The sequence below is a fragment of the Sinocyclocheilus rhinocerous genome, unplaced genomic scaffold (assembly GCF_001515625.1).
Source record: "Sinocyclocheilus rhinocerous isolate Xijiao unplaced genomic scaffold, SAMN03320098_v1.1 scaffold97, whole genome shotgun sequence".
NCBI classification, from domain to species: domain Eukaryota; kingdom Metazoa; phylum Chordata; class Actinopteri; order Cypriniformes; family Cyprinidae; genus Sinocyclocheilus; species Sinocyclocheilus rhinocerous.
In genome coordinates this window covers 1,962,057-1,973,485 of record NW_015666183.1, presented here as the reverse complement: position 1 = coordinate 1,973,485, position 11,429 = coordinate 1,962,057, and the positions used below count along the sequence as shown (strand labels likewise).

Sequence of the window (11,429 nt, the reverse complement as noted above, 5' to 3'; positions counted from 1 at the left end):
AAAAACAACGAGGGAATCAAAAAGCCTCTCTATAGAGTCCTATTCAGGAATCTAGTGGTTACACCATGAAATTACAGGTTTTTCTTTTTTTTGCTCTCACCAGGAGGTGCTATTCTGCCTTCAAAAATTGGATTTTAAAGGCCAAGTCTCTATTTTAATCTGAAATACTGTATTAATTGAAAAATAATTGTAAAAAATTAGAAAATTTTTTTTTAAACTATTTTCAGTGGGAAAATTTGATCATAATTATTGCATAAATATTAATTAGTACCATAAAATTATCTCAAAATACAAAAGAAAAAATATTATTGAACAAAAATATATTAGATTGATTTTACTGAAGAAGAAAAAAAAAGTTACATTTCAGGTGTCCGGTCACTTTTGACCGCTAAGACCATGAGTGTGACTCCCAAATGAGGAGCGCACATAAATAAAAACTTGACCCTTTAAGACTTGTTTTCTAACTGCTTGTTTTCTTAAAAAAGGCCTCTAATACTACATTTCTCTATTCTCTTTCTATTCTATCTTCTTGTTTTCTTTTTACTTATTATATAATAAACAAAAAAAAGCATATTATTGCTCTTTTGTTGATTTTGATTGCTTCCATTGCCCTCATTTGTAAGTCGCTTTGGATAAAAGCGCTTGCTAAATAACTAAATGTAAATGTAAACGTCTGACTGATAGTGTATCTAAAGCGACACACACAGACTGCATGCTAACTTCACCTTCAGATAGAGAGGATGAGGGTAGTATCGTGTCCAGGGCTGGTGTCCGTTGAGCATGTGCAGTAACATACAGCAGCTGCTCCAGACGTCAGCTTTAGCAGAGCGAGGATCCCCCCTCGCCACCTCTGGCGGCATATGAGACTCGGTGCCACGCAGAATGTTCCCTGCACACACCATAAATCCCACTTCATAGTAGACATGCATGCTGGTGTGTGTGTGTGTGTGTGTGTATAGTCACCTCTGAAGGTTTTGGTGCTGTATCCAGCCTGATTGAGAGTCTCAGAGAGTCCAAAATCACAGAGGAAACACTGTCTGCCATCCTCAGACAGCAACACGTTGTCAACTACACACATGAAACCAACGTATGATGAATGATATCAGTGCACCAATCAGTGTTTCTTTTTGTGATGAAATTCATAATAATGGCTTTTCTTGAAAACACACACATTACGCATGCGGCATGTATATATTGTGGCAGTTTGGACGTTGAATTTTTGTTTTTGATTGAATTTTGATCTTAATCTCATGTTTAAAGGTGTGAAATTGGGTTTGATCAGAACTGTTGGTTTGACATTTTTGTTAAAACTGGGTCACAGAGTGAGGGATGCATTGATAATAACCTTATGGATACAATCAACAGTCAATAAATAATTGATGATAAATAAATGGCCGATATTAGAATGCTTTAAAAATGTATATTAAAATTTTAAAATTATGTTTTTTCTTTTTTTTAATGTGTATTTCTGGTCAAACTTTATTTCAAACATATGTTAAATATACTGTATGTTGCAAACAGCTTTTTCAAATATAAAATATTTTAATTTACAATTTTTTTTTTATTTGCAATGCTAAATTATATAACAAAATGTACTACAATGGGCAAGAAAATAAATTTCTAATCTTGAAATATATTTTGAGTAAATGCAAAATGTTTTTTTTTTTATAAATACTTAAGACAATATAAACATTTTCATATGCATAAAACAAAATAAAACATAATACATATTTGATATACATAAAACAAAATAAAGATAATAAACACTGCTCAAAAATATATGATAAAATATAACTAAATGTACCAAAAATGTCTATCGAAATTTATTTTATTTATATATTTATAAATATAATTTATATATTACACATTTTTTTAAATATACTTATTTTATATTATATTAGAAATATATTTTTAATATATTGTAATAATATTATAATATTTTGTATTTGTATTTTTGTAGTTTAAAATATGTTTAAAAAAGTATTTTTTCAGTATGGGTTGTCAAAATTAAAAATAAAACATTAAAAACGAAAATCAGTGTAAATGCTACAAGTAAATTTATCAATTTGAAGTGAGCATTTCATGGCAAAGAGCACCAAAATTCCTGAAAACACACATATTACGCCTGTATATATTGTTCAAGTCAAACATTTTTACAGATATCAACACACAAATGATATCGTGGCACAATTTTTTGTGATGAAAATCCATGACAATAGCTGAGCCGCTGACCTTTGACATCCAGGTGTACGACGCGTCTGCTGTGCAGGTGCTGGAGAGCCTGCAGGACCTGAGAATGATAATACAGAGCCAGCTCTTCAGACAGACCACCCTTCACTCTCAGCAACTGAGCTAAAGAACCTGGAAAGAGAGAATTTATTGACTCAGATATGACTTGATTTGCTTTCAGAGGCTCCATTGGTAGAAGCAATCACCTCTTTTCAGGTCCATGAAGAGAATCACATTGGGTCCTTCTCTCACGGCCCCATACAGCTGGAGGACACGAGGAGACTCCATCCTGCTCCACGTTTCCACTTCCTCCCACCTAAAACTACAAAGGGGAATCTTCACAAGAGAGCAATGCATTGGATCAGTTAGGAAATAATCAGAGAGTCACAGGTTTTCTTTCAACAACTTTGCATGCAAGAATATGCAGAGATATTTAGGCTTATTAATTAATTGGATAAGAAATGGATATTCACTTTTTTGGCGGCACACGTAAATCCTGTTTGTTTGTCCCGAATGCTGAAGACGTCTCCATATGAGCCGTTTTGAATGTGACGGAGAAATGAATATTCACGACCCTCTCGATATTCTGAGTTCTTCACCTGGAGGAACTAAGAAATGATGTTCACCATGAAAACTGCAGTAAATTATGAGTTTATTGGAAATATATACATAAAATAGAATAGTTTAGTTGCCTAAGATTTGCCAAAAATAAATGAATAAATAAAATCAGAACCTTTTTTTTTGTTGTTGTTAAAACTGGATCACAGAGTGAGGAATGCACCAATAATAAAATATGGATATAATAATTAATTAATTAAACATTCAATACAATGATGATATTACAATTCTTTGAAAATATATATTACATTTTTAAATATATGCTTAATATATGCTGTAAACAGTGCAGCTTTTTCAAATTGAAAACACCTTTAAATGCTAAAATATATTATAAAATATACTACAATGGGAAATTGGCATTCACACACACACACACACACACATATATATATATATATACATATATATATATGAAGTTAAAAAATATATTATTATATTAAAAATGTATATTTAATTATATAACAAAATATATGAGGAAACAAATAAAACTTATCTTAAATATATGTATGCAAATATGTTTTAAAATATATATTAGCAGTATATTAGCACTATATGTTTTGCATAGTTTGAAACATATTTAAAAAATATCTGAAAATATATGTTTTGCTGTATGGGTTGTCTAATTTAAAAATAAAACATTAAAAACTAAAATCGATCAGCTTAAATGCTAAAATGTATCAATGAAGTACATTTATTAATTAAATAAAACTATAAAATAAAGATTAAGTGAGTATCATATAAAGGTTATCTAAATTTATTACACGGCTCTGTGGAATACTTGATTCTGATTGGTCAGTCGCGACATTCCGAGGTATGTTATCCCTCGATAACAACCGGTAAAAGCTAATAACACAGGCTCATCCGGGTAACAGCAGCATTCGGCGCTGTACTCTTGCTTGAACAATTTTTTCTTGGTGGAAGCTTTGCGTTTGTTTAGCTAATAAAATATTAAAACTCGATTCAAAATGGTGTACAATTATTTAATTATGTCATCCTGGTATCGCGGACTCGCTCTCGTTTCATACAAACGCAGCTGCTGCCATTTTGCTACGCATTCTGAGATAACAACCGGCTGGATGTACATTATCCCTTACGTAAAAATATGGTAAATGAGCATGAACAATTAAATTTCCAAAATCAGGCAATACCTTATTATTTTGCCCACCTTATGTACATATATAAATATGTATATTTATATCTTGTCAATTGTCAATCTGCCTTAATGTCTTTAGTCACATACCTGCTTAGGGTGGAACAGAAACCCCTCATTTACATTCATTTGCTCTGTGTCTTTCTCCTGCGTCACTTCTTTAATCATCTCACAGAAAAATTCAGAGAAATGCCGGCGGTCCATTTGAGTCACGACACCCCACAGTTCACCTGTATCCTCAGAATCGCTCTCTGTGCCTCTGCAGACGTCTTCAACTACATCCCAGCAGTCAAAGCAGCCCTCAAATCCTGGCAGAAACACTTCAGGCCATCCGTCTGGACATTTGATGTCACCGAGAGCCTCTAAACGGCAGCCGTCTGAATCCGAGCTGCTGGTTTGACTGTCAGCGGTGGAACATGAACTCTCGGAGCCCCACTCCGCTTCGGCGGGACTGTAACCCTGCTCGGTTTCTGCACTGTCGGCTCTCCTTTCCCAGTCTGTATAAATACAAGTCAAGTCAAAGTCATCTAAAGACCCAAAGCGCTCAGCGTTCAATCTGGAACCTGTAGTAGCCGCTGTACTGTGTGCAGACATGTATAAATCCCAATCGGAGTCTTCAGATTCTTCCTCAAAGCTGTTCCAGACAGATTCAGGCTCTCGTTCAGTTTTGACAAAGGGATTGTGGGTATTACAGTCTCCTGGAGTAGTGCAACAGGAAGAGTCGCATCCTTTGATGCTTTCAGCGTAAATATATGCAAACTCAGAGTCGAGGTTTGGTTCCAAACTGCGAGACTCAAAGGTCGAAGGAACGTCGACCTCCAGCTTGTGAAGGCAGAGACGGGAAACACCAGCATCTTGAGGATATTTCCACAGACGGAGATCTGGAGTGACCTGCTGAGGTCGGGATGAGAACACGTCTTGATCTTTGGAGCATCTTGAGGAGCCGCTGGTCTTCTGGTCGGAAACCACTGGAGAATTTTTTTTCATTCTTGCGCTTTCTTTTCTACACGTCTCCCTTGTTTTCCTCGTGTCTGTAATCTCTGTTCGGTGTTTCCTGTGACGTTTTCTTCTTGCTGCTTCAGTAGATTTATTCTCTCTTTCTGCATCTGACCTATGAATTGCCATGGTAAACAAAGCAGTTAAATGGATCAGTGAATTCATAAACCTGTCATTTAAATAAGTAAATGGAAAGAATCACTGTGCAAACCTGCTGCTGATGCTCGACTGGATGTTGTTGTCTTCTTTACTTGTAAAGTCAGACGTTTGATATTCCTCACCTCAAAATACATGCAAAACATCACTTAAAATAGTGCTGTCAAACGATTAATCGCAATTAATCGCATCCAAAATAAAAGTTTTTGTTTGCATAATGTATGTCAGTGTTCTGTGTATATTTATATACACACACATATAGTATATATTTTGAAAATATTTACGTCTATATTTATATTCATATAATTTATATTATAAATAAATATATTTAATATATAAACATCACATATTTTTCTGAAATATATTCATGCATGTGTGTGTATTTATATATACATAATAAATATACACAGTACACATACATACATTATGTTAAAAAAACTTATTTTGGATGCGATTAATCACGATTAATCGTTTGACAGCACTACTTAAAACATATAAATAAATATTAACACATAAACAAAATCTACAAGCTGCAATGTCTTCTCTATATATCATTCTTTAAACAATGCACATTCTCTCATAAAAAAATTGAAAATAAAACTATTAAAAATTGTTTTTATTAATTGAAAAAAAAGCTAAAATAAAATAAAAAGTTAAGATGAACAAAATTGAAATAAAAATGAGAAATGCTGTCTTTGCAACTAATTGAAATATAATAAGTTGTTGTTTTTAAATTTATAAGTTTATAAACTTAAATTTATTAAGTTCTTGAAAATTTCTAAAATAAAAATAATAACAAAAAGGGCAAAATCACATAACAAAATGATTCAAACAAACTAAAATTAAAATAAACTGAAAATATAAAAATGATCCTTTTAAAACAAACATAAGTTTAAGCTGTTGTTTTTAAGCGTATAAATAAATTTTTAAAGTACTAAAATTACAACTAAAAGTTAAACAGTAAAATAAAAAAATAGTGCAAAATGATAAAGGCATGTAACAAAATGACTAAAAAATAAATGTGTTATAAAACAGGATTAAGTTATTTTTTGTCTATAAATAATTTTAAGTTTTTGAAGAATTAAAATTACTCAAAATTACTCAAAACAATATTACAAATATATATATATATATATATATATATATATATATATATAAAACATCTAATATAAATGATAAAAGTACATAACAAAACTACTCAAATTTAAACTGAAATTAAAATTAAAACTGAGCATCTAAAAATTATAATTAATATATTAGTAAATACTAGAAGTAAATATACTAAAACAGCACAGACATTTTTAAAGAACAGAACATTATAAAAAGTTCAAAAAAGATTTCAATCCCAATCCCACAAAATAACTTTGTTACGACATGCTGATCTGATGAACCTATAATGTAACATCAAGTTAATTTCCATTTTAATTTTAATTTCCATAAAAGCCCATAGCCAACTAAATGATTCTTGGTAGAAAGTTCCTGCAAGAACCACTGAAGAGCCTTCATTTCTAAGACTGCAGATCATCCTCTCTTGAACTCATTAACCTCTAAAGCGGCTGTCTTCTCTCACCCCTCGACACCATGATGTCTGATGTTCCAGTGTCTTCTGCACCCACTGCCTGAGGTTCCTCCAGAGCTCTTGGCTGGAGATCAGGCTCCTCTCCACACTCTGTGTCTGAGGTTGAAGTCCGTGCATCCAGATAAGGCAGTGTGGAAACCTCAGTAAGCCTGCTGGAGTCAGTCATGGTCGGTATGGCCATTCCTCTGTCCCCTCAACTGAAAACATCAACAGAAATGCAGCTCAGTAAGAGAACTGGGGCAGATACCAAGCTTTTGAGGTGGGAGAAACCTGAAGCCATCATTTTGCTCACACTTCCTGATGTACACACACACTGAGATGGTGTGTGTTGATTGGAGAGCAGTTGCTGAGGTGTATTAATAGCAGTGACATTTTGGCTCGTTTGAAGCTTCCCTTCAGCTGTCCCGCTCTCTCCCTTTCACACTTTCTCACACCGGATCGTTTATCAGAGTCCAACATTCTTGCCATTTTTGTCAGTCTCTTTGCCTTCTCCATCTTGAATTTTGATTTCCACTGAGTGTTTGCGGTAGTTAAACTTTCAGGTAGTGATTGAGCTCCTTCAATACCTCAATATAATCACACGTGCTCAGAGTGCCTTCATTACACACAGCATTCACACCTATACAGTCAACACACTCAGGATAGTTATGCAACAATTTACACAAAAGTTTGGGGTCGGTAAGATTTTATTTTAGTTTATTTAGTTTACTAGTTTATTTGTTTATTTAAGTTTATATTATTATTATTTTATTTTTTTATATTTTATTTTTTGTGTGTGAGAAATTAGTATTTTCATTCAGTAAGAATGATTTACACTGTTCAAAAGTGAATAAAAATAAAAATTAAGCTAAATAGGATTTAAAAAATATAGTAAACACTAAAAATAAAAAGGACAACAGCACACAATTACTAAAACTTACTAAAATGACAGTATGCTGAATTTATTAAAAAACTGAAATTATTAATACAACATACAAAAAATGAATTCAAAATAATAAATATAATATTATATTAGTAATATTAAATAATGCTGAAAACAAATAATGCCATTTTTTATTTAAATGAATACTTTTATTCAGCAAGGATGCATTAAATGTATCAAAAGTGACCGTAAAGACATTTCTAATGCTACAAAAGATTTCCATTTCACATCAATTCTGTTGTTTAAAACTTTATATTCATCACAAAGAATCCTTTTCCACAAAAATATGAAGGATTTCTGAAGGATCATGTGACACTGTAGACTGGAGTAATGATGCTGAAAATTCAGCTTTTCATCGCAGGAATAAATTACCTTTTAAAAGATATTCAAACAGAAACAGACATTTTAAATAATAATAATATTGTGAAATATAATATTTCACAATATTACTGCTTTTTCTGTATTTTTTTAATCATATAAACACAGCATAGGTGAGCATAAGGAACTTATCAACCCCAAAATGTTGAATGGTAGTATAACCCCGCACATGCATTTCTATTTAGTTTCTATTTTTACAAACCCACTCGCTTTAGTTCAGCTTACACCGGTGCACTAAAGTTGTTCCGGTCAGCTGTTGTGTAAGTTGTGACACAAAATGTCAACATACCACAAGAAACCGCCAGGACCGGCTTCTGGAAATCTGCAAACTTTCTCCAAAGCAATCTTGTTTTCTTTCTGGAGTCAAACACACTCGGCCGATGTCGATATTTTAAGCTCTTGTGTGGTTTCAGCTGAATGGTAACAGTGTTTCAGCTGGTCTGAGTGAGACTCAAACACATGCAGAAGACCAGCTGTGAAACATGACTCCATCGAGCAGCAGCCATCTGGAATATCTGTGTCAGCCTCTCTGATTGGGCAATGCATTTACATGATTTCTTAAAAACAAACACAGACCAAACTTTCCCATCTTTTAGGATTTTTTCTCATTTTTATTCTGTGTTTTCCATTTAATAGACTAACAGGTATTCTTCCTCCAATAGTTGTAAAAATTCAATGGCATTGCAGAGATGGATCTGCACCATGGAAACCAGACAGAGTTTATAAAAACAATCTGATGAGACATGAATGAGTCAACATGCCATTTGTTTAAAAAGTGTTTAATTTCAGTGTTTTTTTTATATATTTAACCAAAAACAAATCCATTTCAACAAAAAACGGGGGGAAAAAAGAATAAATCAACTCTCATTCTGTCACAGGTAATCAACTAGATTCGTTTCACCCTTCAGTAAATATTAAAATGAGAAAAATAGACAAAACACAAAAGCACCTATAGCAAATTTTGAGAATGACACTTGACGCTTTCAGTCATTCGAAAGATTTTTAAGAATACACACAGACACCTTTGAACAATTCAATAACAAAATAAAAAAAAGCAATGGAAAAAGCAAACAAAGTTGAATTAACCCTACATGCAACAGCCTCTAAGTAAATTATAGGGTTAAAAGGTTGACGTCACCCATTAATTCATTTTCCCAATCAGGTTTAGAATATGAAAAAACAAAATGAAATAAAAGTTCACAAGTTTCTTTTGTGGTTCAGTGGTAGGTTTAGTCCACTGGTGATACATTCAGTTTTGAATCTCAGTAGCTTTTCTCACTTACGGTTTGTGCATGTCATTATAATCATGGTAATGTAATTCAAAACATCAAATCCACATCCTAATAACATTTATGATATTATAATGTGTCATTTAGCCTCTAATTATCACTTTGATGTTTTGGGCAAATTACATTTCTGCTAAAAATCACACAATCATCAGTTCTAAAGTCTCTCAGTGTATCCTGCCTAAATATAAGGTTCAGCACATTTTTATTCCAGAAAAATACTAGACATTAAAAAAAAAGCTAGATGTATAGTCCCTTGTCTGAAGAGGGCATCTTAAAAACAACGCTTTATGCAACATGTAGCGAGTCGGAGCGCTCGAGTGTGTGTGTATGTATATTTGTGTTATGGGCATGTGGTTCAGTGTCAGTCTGTGGTTCTTCATTTAAAGAGCATTTTCCCACCACATGGATGTGGAGGCTTTAGTGCAGCCTTGGACTTCTGGGTCACATTTGTATCCCACAGGGCAACAGTGCTTCATGTCTTCACAGCAGACTGCCTACGAAAAAAAAGAGAGCAACAATCGGTTCAGTGTTTGCGTGTTTTAGTGAAGACTGCTATCAGTAGTAATGATTTAACTTTATAATTGTATGCAATATTCTGTAAACACAATAATAAATAAATAGATAATGTAAAATTCAGCAAACAAAGTAAATAAAAACAACAAATAGGTGATTTGTTCAAAGTTTTAGTAAACAAAAACAAATGTAAAATTCAATAAACATTAAAATAAGCAAAATAAAAAACAAATTTACATTTTTGCAAACAATAAATAAATTCAAGGAATACAAATAAAAAACCATGTAAATAAAAACAATGAAAAATAAACAAATAAACAATTTCAGTAAACACAATGAATGAAAACAACTAAATAAAAACAAATAATGAAATGTAAACAAAAACATTAATTTCTTTAAAAACAAATCAAAAAGATAAATAAAATAAATATGGAAATAATAAATAAACAGATAAAAAGTAAACAAAATGTTATTTCAGTAAACAATAAATAAAAAATAAACTAAATAAAACAAATAAATCTAAAATAATAAAGAAAAAAAACATTAATTTTGGTAAACAATAAATAAAAATAGTTAACTAATAAGAAATAAGAAATAAAAATAATAAATAAATATTTCCGTAAAAACAAAGAAACAAACACAGTGATAGTGATGCTTCCTTTAGCAGGCACCACTAATAATATCAGACATCAGAGAGAGGGGGAAAAATAAAAAATAAATTTCAATGATTTTTATTGTCAACCAAATATCTATACGTGGCAGCTCTGATTTTTGTTACCTCTTTATATGGACAGCAGGCCCATGAGGAGTCTGATAGTCTACAGCAGCTCTGTGTCTTTGAGCAGCGTGTGGACGCGTCACACAGCACCTCCTCTTCTGAACGTGTGTCAGTGTGTGTCTGTAATCGTGTCAGAAGAACACTGTGCAAACTGGACGCTTTTACACAGGTTCCAAACTCGAGGTCGCAGGTGTAGCCCTGTGGACAGCAGTGCTCGTGATCCTCACAACACACCGCCTGCAGAGAGAAAACACATGCAAAACACATGAAAACATACCCCGAGCTACTCAAACCAAATTCTGAGTCAGACAGAAGAACATCCACAAGAGCATTCAGAGCAAAAATACTCAAACACACATAACTGCATAACAAAAAAAAAAAAAAAAAGACTCACCTGGACAAGAGGGCAACAGCCCCACTGCCCTGTGGGTAATTTACAACAGGTAGAACCAGATGCACAGCTAGTCGTCGAGTCGCACTTCACATCTTCATCTCCAAACAGTACCTCGGACCCCTTCAGGACCCTGGCCTCTTGTTTTGTGAACCAGGGGATCTCATGGTAGGCTTTAGAGCAGGACGTTTTCTTCTCATTGCATGTGTAGCCGTTAGGACAGCAGTGATCTCCATCCTTACAACACACCGCCTTCAAAGAGAGGATATGATCGAGTGTGAGAATTACATTCATAATGGAGCACTATATACTGCCTAGTATTGTTTTGTATGTAAAACGATCATCAATAGGCAACAAAAAAGGTTTAAAATGGCAATATGCTACATTATGTTACATGTATTATTCAACACTTATCATCTGATTAAAATGC

The 11,429-nt window shown here is 33.1% G+C and overlaps 2 protein-coding genes across 2 annotated transcripts in view; both read right to left on the bottom strand.

Moving 5' to 3' along the window:
• LOC107732105 (STE20-like serine/threonine-protein kinase) overlaps window positions 1-8,509 on the bottom strand; it is a 21,216-nt gene extending 12,707 nt beyond the window's left edge. Inside the window, exons 1-9 of the mRNA XM_016543361.1 lie at window positions 8,318-8,509; window positions 6,720-6,925; window positions 5,205-5,274; window positions 4,088-5,108; window positions 2,703-2,837; window positions 2,436-2,565; window positions 2,233-2,361; window positions 964-1,068; window positions 726-889 (exon numbers count right to left, since the gene is read on the bottom strand). Coding sequence (XP_016398847.1) covers window positions 726-889; window positions 964-1,068; window positions 2,233-2,361; window positions 2,436-2,565; window positions 2,703-2,837; window positions 4,088-5,108; window positions 5,205-5,274; window positions 6,720-6,909 — 1,944 coding nt within the window. The 5' untranslated portion in view covers window positions 6,910-6,925; window positions 8,318-8,509. The remainder of the gene's footprint in view (window positions 1-725; window positions 890-963; window positions 1,069-2,232; window positions 2,362-2,435; window positions 2,566-2,702; window positions 2,838-4,087; window positions 5,109-5,204; window positions 5,275-6,719; window positions 6,926-8,317) is intronic.
• A 567-nt stretch (window positions 8,510-9,076) lies between these two features.
• Window positions 9,077-11,429, bottom strand: part of LOC107732121 (granulins-like) — a 10,854-nt gene continuing 8,501 nt past the window's right edge. Inside the window, exons 12-14 of the mRNA XM_016543378.1 lie at window positions 11,003-11,251; window positions 10,609-10,845; window positions 9,077-9,811 (exon numbers count right to left, since the gene is read on the bottom strand). Coding sequence (XP_016398864.1) covers window positions 9,698-9,811; window positions 10,609-10,845; window positions 11,003-11,251 — 600 coding nt within the window. The 3' untranslated portion in view covers window positions 9,077-9,697. The remainder of the gene's footprint in view (window positions 9,812-10,608; window positions 10,846-11,002; window positions 11,252-11,429) is intronic.